The sequence below is a fragment of the Ixodes scapularis genome, unplaced genomic scaffold (genome assembly GCF_016920785.2).
Source record: "Ixodes scapularis isolate PalLabHiFi unplaced genomic scaffold, ASM1692078v2 PGA_scaffold12__126_contigs__length_90152505, whole genome shotgun sequence".
NCBI classification, from domain to species: domain Eukaryota; kingdom Metazoa; phylum Arthropoda; class Arachnida; order Ixodida; family Ixodidae; genus Ixodes; species Ixodes scapularis.
In genome coordinates this window covers 4,279,568-4,298,629 of record NW_024609838.1, presented here as the reverse complement: position 1 = coordinate 4,298,629, position 19,062 = coordinate 4,279,568, and the positions used below count along the sequence as shown (strand labels likewise).

The 19,062-nt window shown below is 46.5% G+C and overlaps 1 protein-coding gene and 1 pseudogene across 1 annotated transcript; one reads left to right on the top strand and one right to left on the bottom strand.

The window, feature by feature from the left end:
• Positions 1-211: 211 nt before the first annotated feature.
• LOC8033494 (tRNA (guanine-N(7)-)-methyltransferase non-catalytic subunit WDR4) lies at positions 212-11,930 on the top strand. The gene is given in 9 exon segments (XM_040206088.3): positions 212-385; positions 487-549; positions 995-1,162; positions 4,211-4,370; positions 7,546-7,658; positions 8,128-8,188; positions 11,245-11,405; positions 11,708-11,753; positions 11,755-11,930. Coding segments are annotated over 9 exon segments (984 nt in total). The 5' UTR covers positions 212-305; the 3' UTR covers positions 11,887-11,930.
• A 2,522-nt stretch (positions 11,931-14,452) lies between these two features.
• On the bottom strand, positions 14,453-18,211 carry LOC120836957 (annotated as a pseudogene).
• Positions 18,212-19,062: the final 851 nt, after the last annotated feature.

Below are 19,062 nucleotides of genomic sequence, written 5' to 3'. Positions count from 1 at the left end.
CACTCTGGACTGGATTGACTTCAGGTATTTATTTGGTAGCAAAATAAAGCATATTTTTTATTTAAGCTTAGTAGTTCTCATATATTTAATATCACTTCAGTTGTTATTATCTAGGTGAATAATGTGCACGTACTACCCATATATTATACTTAGGTGGATCAAATAAAATCTGTGATGTGATACCTAGTCTAATCCAGTCAATCCAAGCTAATCCAGTCAATCCAAAACAACCGTTCTCCATGTGCTTCTGCGTGTGATCCCCCGCAGCGGACTGACGTCCTTCGCAACATCAACATTGCATTGAAATGATTTTCATCCGGAGTATCAACAACAGAGTTGCTTTGGTTTGTGTAGATAGCGTCTACATATACGAAACGGCAAATGGGTAAGTGGTCCCACCATGTAACAAGTCAGCTCTGCAATTTGGCGACCCGTCTTACCCTGGCTTGATCCACTTTCTACTTGTTTGCCTCTTATTATTATTAGAGGATTCGTCAAGGCACGGCTGACAATTCCCGACACCAGTTCGCAAGCTACCTCTGCTAGGAGGTAAGTTCGATTATCGTGCACGTCAGATGGAGTTGTCACATTATCATGGTCGCATCTGAATTATCTCGTATCATTGGATTCAGAAGTCATTTCACTCGTGGGGACAGCTAGGTGTTGCTCACTTCAGGCGCAAGCTTGCATAGCTAAATAAGACAAAAAAAAAAAAGTGAAAGCCGTTTGCAACTTCCTCTAACGCCGAATTAGAGCGCAGCTCTTGAGGAGGAGGAGGGAAGGGTACTGAGGGTCACGTGTTCTGGGGGGGGGGGGGGGGTCACGTGACCTCACGGTTACACCGACGCTGCTCAAGCTGGAAACGGGCGCCTAAGAGCTGCGCTCTGAAAGAAACATGGTGTCTATTAAGGCGATGAACTTGCTAGTGTTAACGTAGGTCAGTGTGCTGCCTCGTATCGGCTAGTCATAGCATTGTTTTGATATTTTTTTGTAGCGAAGAGGACGCAGACGAAGAGAGTCCAGCGAAAGAGCAGACGGACCAAGGGTTCTCTTGCGGCAACTTCTCTTCGTGCTCGAGTTACTTCCTGGCAGTTTCTGCAAAGAAAGAGCTTCTTGCGTGGAAGAGAAGTGACGCTGGCAAATGGGATCTCTTCTGCCAGAGGTAAGTTATTGTACTATACCAGCAGACCAGTGGAAAATCACTCGTGGTTTATATATTTCATGCTTACCAACTGTTATTATTTCACCTTGCACTTTTTACCAGTATCGTACACCTTCGGCGATTGTCCACACATTGCCACGAAAAATCAAGTTCTTTCATTCAGAGCTGCAGGAATGTGGCGTACCTGTTGTAAAACATCCGATGCCTTTCGAACCCATTATACTCACACGCAATCACTTTACAATGTCTGCGGCTTTCGTCTGCTCCGTAAGGACCGCTTACCAGATCTGATCAGAGGCAGTTGGAGGGACCCTAAATTAAAATCTGCAAGGGATCTCTTACTTATGCAGACAAGTGCTCCTAGGCTGCCGCCACATTGCTGGTGCTAATGCGGCTGGTGCGACTCTCGCGCTCTTTATCAGCTAGAAATTGTCTGCCTTTCTTTTGGACTCTGAAAACCCGCTGAACGCGATTCTCTACCTATGTTTTGTGGTTTTGTATTGAACAATTTCTGGCCCCTCTTGTAAGTTTCCACTTAATTTTTGTTATGCATGCTACACACCCTTTTTGTATTATCTTCCACTTTGAGAAATAGGGCTGGTATGTGCCTGCCATTCAAGCATTTCTGCTCGACATTCATGGGAAACAAATGGAGAGGAAGGACGTCGAATGGCCCTCGATCCGATTTTGCAAACAATGACAACTGTTCTCTTATCTCCCAGAGATAGTCTGCGTAGAGTCCTTCTCAGTCATCTCCAAAAATAGTTGTTCGGGTTGGGGTGGGAAACGGGTCAGTCGCGTTCGTTCCTTTGCCTTGGTGCTGGTGTGAAAAAAGGAAGCTCTCCCCAAAACGTGCCCCAAAACAAAGTCATCTTGGATTCCGTCCGATCAAGATATGACTGTCGTCGACTGCGACTGTGTTATTTGGGATTGTTCTCTAATTAATTATTTTCAAATAACGCCCCATTGTGGAGTACATACAATATATTGTTTGAATGTTAACACTCGCTAAATTGTATGTTTGCGTCCTGTCCATTGGTAAACACATTATTTGTGAACGTGAAAAATGCATGGCCTTTCGGCTATCTTCTGTTGTAAATTATTTTCGACTGCTAAGTGCTTTGTCGTTTGACACGTGACTTAAGGCTGTTTCACACAGACCCGTTTTCTTACGTTACGTTACGAAAAGTCACCGAGAAATCTGTGCTTCGTATTAAGCGTGGCTATCAATTTAAGGAGATAGCCTGGCACGCAACATTAGAGACACGAATGTTTGAGCGACGACGAGCTACGACTGTGTGTTACCGTGGCAACCAAGGACACAAGGCTCGTCGTCGTCGTAACGTAAGGAGTTGAACTCGGTTCAACTTTTCACACTGCACCGTTTTTTACGTTACGTCTAAGTCAATGAAACATTTGTTTGGCAAATGTCTTGTGCCAGGCTATCTCCTTGAATTAGTAGTCACGCTTGAATTAGTAGTCGTAACATAACGTAAGAAAACCGGCCTGTGTGAATGAGTCTTAAATCAGGCGGTGCCGTCAAAACTTATTGTAAAAAAAAAAAAAAAATTAACGTTTTACTTTAATTCGTTTTGTCGCACAACAAGAATTGTTTACAGATTTTTTTTTTTGCTTTTTTTTTTTTTTTAATGGCAACTCCGCTTCTTTTTTAGTAGTGCAAAACTATACAGTTCTCTTTGTTATCATCTACAAAAACCCCATGGCAAATATTACGACGGAATTCCGCCTAGAAGTTCATTAAAATCGCTGTCAAAGTTTGACAAGCACGAAACCGCTGGTTTTGGATGAGACGTGCGGGCCAGACAACACTGCCCGGCTGCATTTCCGCTTCCTCGAAATTCCTTCTCCCGGCACGTCCGTGACGTCATCAAGCATTTTTTTTCTTTTTTTTTCACTTGTTTTTTTCACTTCTTTTTTTTTTCACTTGTTTTCTTTCCCGGGGAGAGCACGGGTGGCGCCAGTGCCGTCAGAGACATGAGTGACGCGCTCGGCCGGCCCGGCGCTCGACTATTGATACTACTGATAGGCCCATCGCCTCATTGAGCGCGGCTTGTGTGTTCAGTGCGTATAGGCTCCTTGCACTGACGTCAAATCGCATACTTTTGAACACCCAAGTAAAAGGAGGAGAGGGAAGCTGCTTTTGTAAGAATTTTGAATGACGGGTTAATCTTCTACAATCTTCTGGGAGGAGAACAGCGACGCCTGTGCTAATCCGGGAGGCACAAAGGAGGATCCTGATAAGAGGGGAGCTCCTTCTTCCCCTTGTATATCACGTGGGTGTACATGCTTAGTGATGCCGAATATACAATGTTGTCCGGCTTTGCCACCGTTTCGGTTTGTGATCATGGCTAGAGTAAAATTACACGAAAAATATTTTATTTTTCGCGAAACAAAGGATTGGGGATTGTTTTTGAGTGCTTCAAAAAGCAAAATCGGCCACTATCTCAAAATTTTTTAAATTAAGCGGAGTTGCCCTTTAATGTAGTACAATGCTTTCTCAATGTCCTCGGGAAAATACATACACCGAGAAACACGAAATGGAACAAGGAAAGATGAGATTTAGCCGCCAGCAATGTTTGAAACTGCACCTACGCAGGCTGCGCCTATCGAAATCACAGTCCACTCGGTTAGGGTTAGTAGGGATGCTAGCGAGAGTCTAGCCTCAAACCCACTGACTGGGCTCGAAAACGGTTTCTTGCCTCTGGGGTAGAGTGTTTCTTGGGAAGGTGTATAGTTGATGACGGGTCAAAAGGGTAGGACAATCTCCTCCCACAAAGCCCCCCCCTCTTTCCACTGTGAGCATATACGGTAGACTCATCTCCTCTCCAGTATTCACTCTGGTGAGGTGGAAAGAGTGGAGGGCTTTGTGGGAGGAGCTTGTCCTGCACTTTTGACCTAGATTATAGCCAGATAGCATCCATTGCAAGTGGGTGGTACTTGCTCCATCTGGTGGGCATCAGCTCCGTTTAGTGCCACGTTCCCATTCGAACCGCCCCTCCAGGTTGAGCTGGCCGTGCACTTTTGCAGGATCCTGGCCCGCAAGTGTGTTCAAGTGCGGATGTGCACCACCCGCAACACGGCGGTTGTCGCTGACCGGGCCGGCGACGTGTACGCCTTCGAACTGGACCAGGCGGCACCTTCCTCCGGCACTCTTCTGCTGGGGCGCCTCTCCATGGCATTAGACATGGTCGGTCAGTCCCAGTTCCTGTTCGAATTGCTGTGCCGTTACCTTTTAGCATTTTGAGAAAAAAGAAACAACACAAAATGTGTCCTCATAGCGTTCTTAAAAACTTGTACAAACTTTGCAGTTTTTTTTATTTTGTTTTGGGTTGTGCAGCTAGAAACTAAGGATGAAGAGTAGGTGAGAGCATGCAGGGACACCGGAGCACGGAGCTCTAGTTGGAATGGTTAGTGTCCAGACGCAAAGCGAGCCGTCTTTGTCCCCATTCGCTACTCTCTACTCGGCATCTGCGTTGGCGAGTCTCTCGTTTGGCGTCGAAGTAGGGTGTCGGGCTCACGAGCATGTGGTCGTGGGTTCCATTCCCGTCACGTAGCGTTAAGAATTTTGTGCTCTGTTCTCAGTTTACTAATTCTTCTCAAGTATGTTTTGTACTCTTTTTTTTTTAGATTGTTTTTGAAGCACATGTTACACATTCCTAACAGTTTCCGTGACATTCTGTCACACTTTCCTCGGTTGAGTGTGTTAACTTGTCACGGTTTGACAGCATATGTGAAAGAAGAGCTCGTGCTACATACCACAACATCCTGACAGCAGTGATGGAAGTGCCATTTGACCTTTTGGAGCAGGCCTTGTAGCAGGCAAAATGTTGTTTTGGAGCAGGAAGTGGCCCCTTTGGAGCAGGGTCCGGCATATGTTGGCATATTACTTGAAAATGAAATAATGCTGCATTGCTATATAAAGCCCATCTTTATTATTGGAACACAGCGCCTGTCGCCTTTTAAGACAGGATATATATCAACAAAGTAAACACACAAAATGTTTTTTAAAATAAAGTTTATCTGCTTGTAAGATAAAAAATACAATTAAATATGTCAGACTGAGTTCTGATGGTACAGGATATTTAGTTTTATAAGCCTGCACTTCCTTTAAGGTATCTGCAGCAGCATCTAACGACCCTTATTGTTGTGGAATGTTTTAGTTCAGATTAGAGTTGTCTTTCTGGCAGCAGCTTCAAATAACGCGGTATCTGATATTCGCTTCAAAAATTACGATTCATTTTCGATGTGCTGGCGAAGTCACGATCGGATCACGGCGAGTTAACCCGTTGAGTGCGCTCCTAGGCATGCACCGACGCGCTGCAGAGAACCGACACCCGCGGAGCAGACACCGCAGCCGCGCGAGTCGCGCAGAGCTTTGTGCTCCGAAAACACGGTGAGGCTTTACCAGCACTACATCCAGAGTTTGGTGCAACTCAACTATACTTCGTTTCAGCTTCGGTGCGAGCGCAGCCGAAGCTACAAGCGCGCGCATGGAGCCCGTAACGGTGCCCACACTGCACGAGCCCACGCGCGAGTCAGGAATGCACAGAGCATTGGGCTCGCGCTAGCTTTGAAAAAAAAAAAAATTGGGTTGTGTGTGTGTTTATACAGCCTAGAACTTGGTCTGCCTCACAGGGGCGACGAGTCTCCCAGCTGTAGATGAGAAATTTAGCCAGTGCGGTACAACCGCTAGCCTGGGGTCTTTAACGTGCATCACACAGCAGTGATACACGACCGCACGCCGGTACGATGCTCATCCAGATCGAAGCGGGCAGGGGTGGGGCTCGAACCCAGGATCCCTGGGTTCTGCAGCGCGAGCTTTCGCTCCACGTGCTCCGAGCTGGTGAGCGCTAGACCACTCGGCCACCGATCCCCCCGCGCTAGCTTTGACTGCCCTGGTAGCTAGCGCACGGGAACAGGGGGGGCCAACATTGAAAACATCCACAAGCTCGGCCTTTTTTTTTTTCTTTTTTTTTTAACTAGGCTGCTCAGTCGGATGTTTCTTCGCTTAGCCTCTACGGCTTTGGTCTCAGATGTTGCTAACGTTGTTCCTTTCAATGACGATGATGATAATGCGCCCTCGCAGTTTCGGTTTGCGTAACAGTTACAGCCCGGAAAATACCGCGGTACCGCAACGCGCTCTGATAAGACTTCAATTTTTATTTTTGATTGCTACATCTCATTTCGGCGCAGGCATGGCGCAATTCTTCGGTAAAATGACAATTTGGCGCTACATGTAGCAGGATTGCGTCCTTGGCGCAATTGGCGCAGCACTTCCATCACTGTGACAGATGCCCCGCCCTTGAAAGATAACCCCTTCCCCCCCCTCCCCTTCCCCCTATCTCCAACATGATTTCCATTTTTTTTTTTTTTTTCAAAAACACCGAAAGATAGGTTATTTTTCATAACTTTAAGACCCTGGTCAATGGTGACCTTGGTGGAAAAGGTGTTACATACCTATGACGACAGACAAGCGAACACTGCCGACTTGGAAGGACAGTCATCTTTGCTTCATCGCCCCTAGCTGCAATCACAAGTTTCACGAGCCACAATATCTAAAACTAGCTCTTTTCCACCTTTTCTTTATAACACAACGAAAGTTAGCAAAATCTGTATTTTCACCTTAGTTGCTTTCAATTTTAAGTGGGCGGCCACTCACGATATTACGGTAGTCTGAGGTAGTGCAAGTTCAGTTTTCACTCCCACTTGTTTCGACGTGGACAGTGCATTGTACCGACGCACATTTGTGCAGACTGTATTGCATCGTACAGGCTAGAGGCCCAAAGATAGGAGTCATACCGCTTTGGCTGAGTTCGTCCCCAACTCACAACATACCCATGGAAGACTGCCTTTTCATTCTTTCACCAAAAACACAAGTTGTGTTTTTTTTGTTTTGTTTCTTCTTCATCAAGGTACATTTAGAACCATTGAAAGTTCTCACAGCACCGCATTTTATGCCCAACTGGAAAGTAGGTGTTGGTGTTTGCTGGCTTTCTAAATCAAGTATGGCACATAACGTGTAGTATAAATCGCAAGAGAAAAATGCCAGCCCATCTGCCCGCCCATTTTGACTTTAATTCGGTTGAGTCGCTGCATTGTAGTTGCTGGTTTGGGTACCACAGTGTGGTTCTAGAACAAACCACGGGAATTTCCGTACTGTGGGAACATCCACTGACCCCGTGTACACCGAGACGCTATGACAAGGCACGCATTGAAGTTGCCCGAAAGAAAAATGAAGGGCTCAGGCCATTTGATAGACCCTGTGACCCCGGACACATATGATGCCTTGGAGCACTCTTTGTCTGCCATATTTTACGTGTCTGACAGCGTTCAGCATTTCTGGGACCGGCTTGCATCTGCAGGTGATTGGGGAGGAAGACCAGTTCCTGGCCGTCTGCGACCGTGACGAGAAAATCCAGGTGTCCCGTTTCCCAAACTGCTACAACATTTCCACCTTCTGCCTGGGACACACGCAGTGAGTCGGCACTTTCCGAGGTGCCTCGGCCTTGGAAGCCTTGGGCCACGGCGATGTGAACGCTGTCTTCAATCCTTAAACTGCTGAAGACCACAGCTGAGTCGACTCGACTCTTCGTGAACCTCTTATGCTGTTAGGCTAGTAAATGATTGACATAAATTAGCATAAATGTTAATTGTGTGCATGTGAGGTCCAGATGTGCGAGATTGCAGCCACCAAGGGGCTACGAACAGTGGGAAGGCGTCTCCGATCCCCTCGCATTTGATTATAAATTTGTAATGTTGTTACAAATGCATAATTGCGTGGTGAAAAGAATTAGGGTCACTCTGTTCCCCACTGCAAGCGTGTTTCGTGATTTGTTTGCTAATGGCACTGAAACTAGACATCAGTGTTAAACTGCATGGCTTATCGTGTAGTTTGAATTAAACTGTTTCCCATTAAGTGCAAGTGTATTTTGTTTATTTTACAGATTTGTCTCGTGTCTGGCCCTATTACCCAATCACCCCGAAGTGTTAGTGTCCGGGTCAGGGGTAAGTGACAGACGTGCATTCTATAGACCAACGCTAAAGACGTGCAGTACTGTAGTAACCATGGTTGGACGGTGCAGCGATTCTGTTGTACGTTAGATAGATTAAATGTAAATTTCATAGGGAATGAACTGAGTGAGGCCTTGGTCCCTCTTCCTGAGGCAGTGCTAATTTTTGACAAAATAAACTATATCAAACAGAACTCATCAGCCAACAAAGTTCTTTTTCTGCATGTTATGGCACAATGCTTTTGAGTTTCTGCAGGACTTCTCGAGGTGACGGCCTCACAAAAAAAAAAAGAACCAAGTGCTACAAGCTGATGTTAAACTACTGCTGCACATCTCTGATCGATACAGTGTTGTATACATATGGCGGGTTTGTTCTACACGTTTCGGCACCGTGCGAGTTCTCTCCCAGAATGCATTGTACTCGAGGAGTGCCGCACGGAGAACCGGGCCGGAACGAACTTGCAGAGTGTAAACTGATGCTGTCACCATCTATGTTGCAGCAAGAGTACCGACCTCAAACTTAAACTAGTGCCCTGTTGCTTGACATGACGGGCAGGAACTTGAGACAGTGCGGTCTCTCTGCAATGATTATATTTGCGATGGCTTAAACCGCTCCATTGTCTCGGAGATATTTAGAGACTACCGTAATATCCCGAGTCATCGCCCATCCCCGAGCCATCGCCCACCCCATTTTTTGGGCCAATATCGATTTCCGAAAAAACACCGAGTCATCGCCCACCCGTTCAAATACCCCAGCGCGGACTCTGCGATCCGCGAACACTCATCCTACCCGAATGACGCGGCCGCGGACCTTACAGTTGGAGGACGTCCGTGACAAAGTAAAACGAAGGAGGGAAAGACACTTCTTTTTGTTTACGCATTTCCTCTGTGAGCGACCCCAAAGTGGTCGTGTATCCGTGCGAAAAGAAAACGACGGAGATAACAAAATAAGAGTTTGTTAACGTAACCGCGGAGTGTTAGGTCAAAGTCTGTCTCCGCCGAAGTAAGGTCACCGCGAACCCGCTCCTTTCTCCCGCCCGTCGCGACCGCGGTTGTGCAATATTTTAGGCAAAGCCAAAGCGTAAATAAAGCTTTGCTGGAACGTCCTACACAGACGTTTGCAGAGCGTCCCAACCGTGCATTGATAGCCCGCCGTGCACGGACGCACGTATGTACGCACCAAACAAGAAAGTTGCGCAAGAGCTTGCAATTGACAAGGCGCCCGACTTGGCCCGACGCCAAAGTATTTGCCAACGCGACCGGCGGCTTTCCCGCTTTCCCAGCATTGCTCTTGGTCGCTTCTTTGGTCCGCTCGCTCGCTCGCTCGTTGCGCCTGGTCGGTTTTTCTATTTTCTTGTAGGCTTTTCTTTCTTTTTTTTTTACTAACTAGGAGAACATAATGGTGACATTCTTTCACGGAACAAACGTTTGTGCTATATGCAAATCGGCGGTGTTTGTAGCGCGTGTGCAAGCAACGGACTTCGCTATAGTAAAATATTCTTTCGTGAGCATTTTTTTCTATAAAACAATGAAACTAAATCGAGTTTTGAGTTTGATGTATCTCTTGTGCATCGGCGCTAGATACGCAGAGAAAAATAGGCGGTTTTTTCCGCTTTTTTTCAAGTGTTTGTGCTCACCCACCGAGACATGGCCCACCCTACTTTTTTAATGAATTTCAGGCGGTAGGGGGGTGGGCGATGACTCGGGATATTACGGTATGTATATTTTCGGCCACAAGCTGACAAAACAACTTGTAAGAAATAACAAAAGGCGAGCAGTCTTTAAAGTTTTATATTATGGTTTACACTGGAGAAAACACCCTTGATACTAATCGGGCAGAAGTTTGATCAGTTTGTTGTTAATCGTTAAGCATAATGATTTCACCCGAGCCTTAAGTAAAATCACCATGTTTAGCTTTCCCGGTTGCGCATTTAGGTTCTGGTGGGCGAGCTTTATCGACAAATGTTGTCCATTTGGGAGTCCACGATCGGACATATTTTAGCGATAAAAGTTTGTCCGTACACTCACAAAAGGGACTTGGTGATGGAAGCGACATTCAACCTTTTGTAGCAGGTTCTGTAGCACGTAAAATGTTGGTTTGGAACAGCTTCTGATGCTTTTTCAGCAGATGCCAGCATCTTTTAGCACACCACTTGACAATGAAAAAGTGGCTGAATCTCTAAATGAGTTCATTAATGATAGTGATGGAGGGTTCCTCTTTGATACTCGAGCGTATTACTTATTACCGTTTGTGATAAGAATAGATACGGCGTAAAAGGAACACAGTCTTCTTAAATAAGGCCAGGGTAGGTTTCATTTACGAGTTTGAAAAACCGGTTGAAAAATGAATCATAGGGCGACAGTTCATTGGCATAAATTCTCTCTTCCTTCTCCATTTTACACTCGGTAGTTTCTTTAGCCTGTAAATTTTTTTTAAAATGCCAGCAAGAACCAGCACACCTGCTAACACGTTTACCAATGAAAATCCATCCCGTAAGTTTGATGAGCCTACCGTTTTTGTGTTCCTCAGCTAGTACCATCTATCTTGTTATTTTCTTCTGCGTACGCTTTATTCTCTTGTAACCTGCATCTAGCTAATTATAACGCGATAGTTATGTAGTAGTTGGTATCGTGTTGAACTGTGTAGCTTAGCTCGCATCTGGCTTTGCACCTCGCCCTCATTGTCACACTCTTTGTAGTGGCCTTAGCACGATGGATAGGCTATCAGACATCCCTTTATAGACAGGACGTTCCATTTCTGTAAGTCTTTATGCAAAAATGTAAACAAAATACACTTATAAAGCTTATAACAGTATGTCACATGCACCTCGTAAAACTGAAGAGAACACGGACGAATTCAGAATTTCGTGATCGAGACAATTCCACTCGTGAACGGTTAAAAGAAAAGAGAGTGGGCAAAAACGTCGGTCGGCAGTTCAACTCCTGCACTTTTCTTTCTGCCATAGTTCCATTGCGAAATCGGTTTTCTTTTGTGCGTTGGGTTAAAGCCTGGCAGCGAACGTGCCAGCGAGATGTCTTTGTGCCTTGCAGGACGGCACAGTGCGAGTCTGGTGCCGCGACACCGGACGCCAATTGCACCGATTAGACCTCGGCGCTCTGGTGAATCGAGGCGAAGAGAGCGAACGAGAGCCTGCCGTGTGTCGTCTAGCCGTGCTTCCCTCCGATGACACTCTCGCGTGCCTACTCGACGGGTGAGTGTAGTTCACTTGCTGCGACGTTACGCGTCTTGTCGTCTGGAGTGCTCGACGCGCGACGTCCCCGCTATTGTGCGAATTAAAGCTAGAGAAAAAAAAAACTAGATGCAAGCCTTGGTAGTGATGTTTTGCTGCTGCTTTGTTTATATCAAAGCGTAGCTAACAACCTGATCAGGTTGGGATCACCAGCGTTCTATGCCCTACCGTTTCAAAGTGGCCAAAATGTATGGGACCCTTCTCTCTCGAGCCTGGAGCCAAGTTGGAGATGCCATCTGGATTGTCTGCGTCGATCCTTGCAGGACGTGCGACATCCTTCTGCTGAAATGGGAGGCAGACTGCCTCCGAGTGGTGCAGCGGGTGGAGCACTGCTCGCCACCTCGGGACGTGTGCTTTGACGAAGAGGGCTCCCTCTGGGTCGTGGGCACAGATGCGTCGAACCCAGTCTGTTTGTACAGCCCTGCGACTGGACCCACGGTGAGCGATCGCTTGCACTGCGACGACAAAATTATGGTTGCTAAATTTGTAGACCAGGTGGCATAACCTACCATCCATTTGTTATTCATGAGGCTCTTTGGACCCCCTCAAAGCTGTATATATAGAGAGAGTTTGGTCAATGGGAGAAGCAGTCGGAGCCAGGGCGTGTACTAGACGGAGAACAGGGGCTTGACATGCTCTCTTGGCCAACCAGAAGCCGAAATTAATTCCCTAGTTGTGGTAGTGAAACTGTTTTAACAAGTGCGTAAGAGTTAAATGTAGTAACTTTTCATAGATGAAAATATGGTGCATGTGATGTTTCGATTATGATCGTGCAAAAAGATGCAAGAAAAAAATGTGCCGCTCAAACTCTGTTTTGCTCGAGCGGAGTTTGAACACTCGGACGGCAGATTCTCGGCCCTCGGCGCCTGACGTACGGATTACTCCAATCGTTCTGCTAATCCCACATGCTTTTTATATCTTCTATATCTTTATATATCTTACACCATGACTTTCCACCGTGATCGAAATATCACGTACACCACATTTTCAGTTGCCGAGAGTTACTCCGACACACTCACTAATTTCATGTAGTTCTGGCCCCACTGTTCCCAGCTTCCATCAGTTTTGGGAAGGCACTTTTTTAGTGGGGCATGTTTAGTGCTTAAAGTCTCCCGTAAGTTTTGGGGTGCTCTCTACAAACTTTGGTAAGGAGGGGGGGTCATATTAGAGGCACAAAGAACACACTCGATTAAAACGCATGCGGAACCGGGCATACTTCTCAGGAAACAAAACTGACCAACAGCATGGACTCCGATTATTATTCTCGTCAACATCTGCCATTTTGTTCCACACAAAATCGACATGGCCACTGACAACATAGTTTTTCTCTCTCTGGAGATGGCTACTCAACAAAACTTGAATGGGAAAAATCCCAACATTTCTGATTACAAGATAAAGTGCTTATGATTGTGCTTTCACCAACGCCAGAGCTTTGGCTCTAGCGTTGGTGACCCCCCGTCAAAATCGGAGGGGTACGAGACCCGCCCTTAGACCACCCCCTCCCCAGACAAAGCACTGGGTGCATCCGATGGACGTGACCTTCTTTTTGCCCAAGAAAGACGTAGTTGAGGATGAAAGTTAGATTTAAACAATACCAATGATTTCTTTTTTTTTTTTTTTCTACAAAGCTTGTTTGAATTAAAAAGTGATACCTCTTCCTTGCTTTATGAATCCGAGTTTATTTCAGATACTTAATAAGAAATTTATGTTGGGGTTACTCAAACTGGATTTCAACTGGTCCCTGAAAACCTTAGAAACCCTCGAATGTCACTTTGAGCAACCACTTTAGAGAGGACAACATCGATAGGATGGTGACCATACATGCGTGCCGTTCTTAGCGCTAAGAGTCTCGGCAATGCTTAGGGTTCTGAGTTTTCTGAGTTTATTTTTGATGAAATTCGGCGGGTGTTTTTCGGTGCTTAGTTTTTATTGCAAATTCGGTGTTTATCAGTTTATTTTTGATAAAACCCCAAATGTTTAAGATTCGGAGTTTGCTTTTTCTTAACTAACAAAAAGAATAAACAGGGAAGGGGCAAAACACAGACGCAGACTGTATTCCCAGTTGCTGAAAGTTTTAGACAAAGAGGAAGAATATCCAAAGAAAAAGCGCACCAAAACACCATTTTAACCAGCCATAGACTTCATCACAAGCCCACTTCAACAAGCCTTACAGCTTGGTTTATGGCTACGAGATATGGATTTGCAGAGTTCTTTGCGAACGACCAAGGTTGAGTAGTGTTTGTTACAAGGGCCCAATGCCAAACGCATTTCTGTTCCGTTTGCTTGTACAGCAAGATGTCAAGAGTTGGCAACGTATGCAAATGCCAGAAATAGGTTCGGGCGATGCGAGCGAACTGCCTTGCTGGGCTGCGGTGCTCAAGGACATGAACCAGTGCATCTCGGAACAGCTCAAAGGTTAGTCAATAACCTCAAAAGATTGTAGCTCCCACTTCGTTATCGTAAACACCCACAATTTTTTTTTTCTTTTTTTTACGATCGAAGTTTGCATTTATTTTGTTGTAGATTATGGAAGCGGCCAATTGTTTGTTATGGCTCTTCGAATGTCTCGTTGCACACTGTCGTACACGCTTCTCCATCCCGAGTTATGCGTGGCCAAATTATTTGCAAACAGTATTTACAAGCATCGAGTTAACTGACCTGAAATTTGTTAGGGCTGGTGCAGAGTCAGACACATACATTTTAGACTAACTGACTACGACCGCTTGTGACTGTCTACTGTGAAAGGGTTGCTACGGTAACTCACGTTGCCATAGTGCAGCGTGTCACAGTGGAATGCGGGGAGTCAAAAGTTCACTCTCAAAGGCAAACGTCTGAACCAGCCTTCACAGTTTCTATGAGTGAAGTGCAGGCCTGCGAGACAATAATATTTATTCAAACTTCAACTTGGAACAGGTCAACAGTTGCCTGCATCGACGGGCAGCCTGGCCCCCCTGTACAAACAATGGTTCAGCAACGACAGCAAGTACTTGGAGAAAAAGCGCGAGCGGGAGGAAAGGCTCGCCTGCGCTGCCAAACGGCCCAGGGTGGCGCTCAGCTGCTGAGCTGGTCAAAGAATGCATTGCAGCAGCGCACGCACTGGGCGTACACCTCTTCGAAGCCCTGGCTGCCGCTGTCCTGTAACAAGGCAGGGAGAAGGCTCTTCCAAGGTTTTCCGCGAAACATTGCGTTCCAAGAACGGACAGGCACAAGAGCAGAGCGATGCGACTCGAAATAAAATGCCCTCGGTACTAGACGTAGCTTGTACAGGTGACTTAACAAGTGCCACTCTACTTGTCATGTGCAAAGATTACCTTGTGGAACTTGAGTGTGCATCAGGAAAGCAGGCAACTCTGCTTGGCAAACATGGATGGGTGGATGCATGTGGCTGAACCCTTTAAATTGGACAGCAGTTTGTGCCACCTAGCCTGTATTTTCTAATAACAGCCAACCTCTACCTCAGTGGTTCTCGAACGGGGGTCCTCGGACCCTTCGGAGTTCCAGAGGGCCTCCTGGAGTTACCGAAGCTGCTGACTCTTAGTCAGGCTAAGCAATGAAAGGGCCAAGTTAGTAGGGCTGATTATTCTTTGTTTTAGAGACATTTAATTTTCTTCATTAACCCCTTTATAATTAAAATCATCCAATACTCCCCCCCCTCCCTCCCCTCTGATGGATGGGGTCCCCGAAATGTGATTGGCTCAAACCATAGCTCTACCTAATACACGCAGTTAAGACCTCTTAATGGTAATGCTGCAAAAAAATTATAATCCGTGTGACAGAACCGGATTTTTTTAAAAGAACCTTGATCTTCCAAGTCCTCTAAATGCATCAAATGCAAAAGTTAAATGATTGTATAAATTCCCGCTAAATATAGCGGCAACCTGATGACTCGTAGGTCACATGGCATCAATTTCCCCCGTCATATTTAGCGGGGAAATGGAATTGATGTATGGGTCCTGTGAAGACGGGTCGTGTGACATCAATTTCAAATTTTAATGCGTAGGTCATGGGATGGAGACTAAACTGATAACTTCCCTAATAAAACGGAACATGCACGAGCAAAATTTTGAGATTGAGAGGGGTTCTATTAAAAAAAAAAAGTAGACATTTACATTTCCCTGTAATGCCGAATCGGAGCACAGCTCTTGAGGAGGAGGAGGAGGGAGGGAGGGGTACGGAGGAGAAGGCGTTGCATCATGGGATGTTTTCCATAATGCAGCGTGCAGACCCTCGTGACGCCATTATGGGAAACGTCCCATAATGCAACATGCAGGTCTTTAGTGAGACCCGCGCGTTGCATTATGGGACGTTTCCCATAATGCACCGCGCAGTTACGTTGACAGGCGATGCCGCTCAAGCCGGATACGGGGGCGGGCGCCTAAGAGTTTTGTTTACTAGAGCTAAAAAAAAGCATGGACTTGCTTGCTAATCTAGAAGTAAAGATCACCAATGTATTTTTAACTGCTGCCGACAAAAATTAATTTATTTTTCTCGAAAATTAGCTTTTGTTGGGCGAACTTTCGTCTGCTGCCGGCTTTGAAACGGACGCCATGTTGTGGGCAATAGTGTCTATCTTTGAGTTCACGGGTGCACACCAGATGGCAATCGCATCCTTCACCGAGCTCCCCGCCACTGGTGGGGCAGCACTGGACGTCCTCCTTTGGTGGCGTGCATGGGTGTTGCACAGCGGCGCACCCAGAAAATAGTCAGGTTTTTCAGTGTCAACATGGCGGCGGCATTTAGCAAGCAGGCTTTGATGTTGGTGCTTTTGATTCGTAAAATCGAGAGCGACAGTAACAGCGAGGAATCGCTGGCCGCGATTCAGGGGCACAAACGCATGCTTGTGCCTAATATAGGTCATGTCGACCGTGTCGTCCACTGCTACTTGAACGTTGAGGTATGTTGGGAGGCACGAAGCCTATTTGCCGGCTTGATGGGTGCCTGCTCGCTCACCAGATTTTACAATGTCAGTGTTGTTGTGACGCCGCGCACATGCAGCTCGCTGCCTTTGCATGAGCATTCGTGCAAACATAGCATTTCGAATGAGCTATATTGTTGCACCATTGATGGTATTGCTGTACGGCTTTACAAAACTGGGATGAGGTAAGCTTAAACATGAAGCCTTAAGTGATGCTCGCCTTGCTTGAATGGTAGACAGGCTCGAACCCTGTGGCTCACTGTTGTAACTTCTATGTGCTGTGAAGTTCCGCCATGCATGAGCCAGTTCGACGATCAAAACCTTTTAAGTGCCAAGTGCAAGCTTTTCGTTTCAAGATAAAAAAAAAGCTTGTATGTAGCTGAAAAACTGCTCAGTCTCCACTATAGGTGTGAATAAAAGTCCTTTAATTTATCTCGGAAGATCCTTCCTGCAACATACCAATAGACTGATTTCACTAAGTGTTTGGCACATGAGCGATGCCGCCATAACTTTAGTTTACAGCAGGCAGACGGCCGTGCATGCGAGGGCTCATGCCGTTTCGTGCTCCACTCGCGCAGAGCTCCAGCGAAGTTGTCGCACGTGCAGGAAGACTAAAGTTTCCTCGATGGCATTGCGGCAGCAGTGGCACAGTCAAACTGGCTGGTGACATCGGTCTATTGTTCAATGATCCATGCCGATCCAACCGACGGAAGGACTCAATGACGGGAAAAGTTTAGGAGACGGAGCACATGGCTGACAATGTTGTACGCCGCACCGTAGAGGGTGCAGCAAGCGTGGCGACAGCACGTCAACCCTGGGCAGCGTTTGCATCCTCCATTGAGAAGCGCACCAGTGTCGTGGGCAAGTGAACTGCAACATATTTCGGCTGCATTCCGAGAGACCTGGCAGTGGCACCCAAAGGAAGACTATAATTCTAAGTGAAGTTAGTTGGCTTAAAAATGTTCTATTCTAAGCGTTATAATTTTTTTTTTTTTTTTTTCGGTGGTCGGTGTATGTGAATGAATAAACCTGCATGTCTAGTAAGGAAAAAGTGGGAAAAAAAAAAACTTCGTAATGTAGGTAGTGTTTGGGTCACCAAATGGCACAAGAAATGAGAATGACTTACGTAGTAAGGATCACGGATGATCGTCTGGCCTTCAGGATCATATTTGCCAAGCAGCACGACTTTGGCTTTGGAGCCCTTCGGCGCCAAATCTTTCAGGTCATTCAAGTTGGCGTTGTCCATGGCGAAGATGTAGTCGAAGTCGCGGAAGTCGTCGAGTGTGACCTGGTGAACAAAATTCGCACTTTCTCGGCACCTAGTCGTACGTAAACGTTTTCGGAACTTGCCTGCCTGGACCGATGGTCCATTTCGACGTTATGGTCCTTCATGCATTGGATTGCTCTCCTGTCTGGTTTGCTGCCCAAGCTGCCAAAGCTGCCCAAGCTGGCTGTTGCTGCACTGTCGATGTTCCACTGCGAAGGTGCATCCCAATAACTCACAAAACAGTTTATACTATTCTCCATTGTACTCAATGGTGAGGAGCCGACAGTTCAGTTTCGGCAATGCTGAAAATTACGTACCTCAGCCAGGACTCCTCTTTCCTTGGCAACATGTCGAAAGACTGCTTCTGCAATCGGAGAAAGCCGGCAAACAAGCAGTTACCCAGGCAGACGAAAAGCGCAGACTTGGAAGAGGCCGCCATTTCTGATTTCTTGCTTTTCCTGCAGCTGTCGTCTCCCGATTACTTCCTGTTTGAGATTCCCGTGCACTAACAGATAACGTCGGCTTTTGTGGGCTGTAAATGTTCGAGTTCTCAGCGATCACGGAATGAAACGGCCGCGACGGCTGTGGAGCGTTGCCCTCATCATCATCAAAAGTGGCTCCGACGATAATTGTTTAGCCGACCGAAGCCAATCCATAATCCAGCGGAGAAGTTTTTGGCGGCGTTCGACGTTGGTGGCGGTGTCTAGTTTTCCGCAACGATTTCGACTATTTGTTTTTGTGTGAATGCCTACGCACCGAGCACAGTGGTGAAGTTATCTCAAGACCTCATACAGATGGCGGACCAGACCATGATTCCCGTGAGAGACCAAGAACACAGTGTCTTGGGTCGTGAGGGTGCTTGGGCCCTCGCGCTGCTCGGTTACGAGCTTGACCACAAGCTGGGAGGCGTCAAGGCCCGCTTTCGCGAAGACAGCCGCCCGAACACCACCTGCGCCTACACCTGGAGCGCCACCGCTGACGGTGTCGGGGTCTCTAAAATTTTTGGCAAAGGGCAAAGCGACAGATCCCCGATCGGGGATCTGTCGCTGTCTCGAGAGCCGAAAATTCATTCATTCGTTCATTTTATTTGCTCCTGCATGTTCAAATACAGTCGCTGGAGGCATGGACAAAAAGCCGTCAGTAGTCGGCTTTACGAGATAAGTAATTACATATACTTATTAAAAAAATGTTTAAATACTTCTATAGTCAGCGACACGTACGTTAAGAAAAATTTTCTGGCTGAGGAGAAGGATGCGGACAGAATGCTGAAGAGGTGAGGAAGCTTCCTCCTCTCCTCTCCAGCATTCTGCCTGCTTCCTCCTACCCTGCCCTCCTTTCCCTCGTACCACGTGATAGCCATGTTCTGGATGGATGGATGGATGGAGGGATAGATGTTAATGACTATACTTTTTGTAACGGGCGGTAGCTTGTGCCAT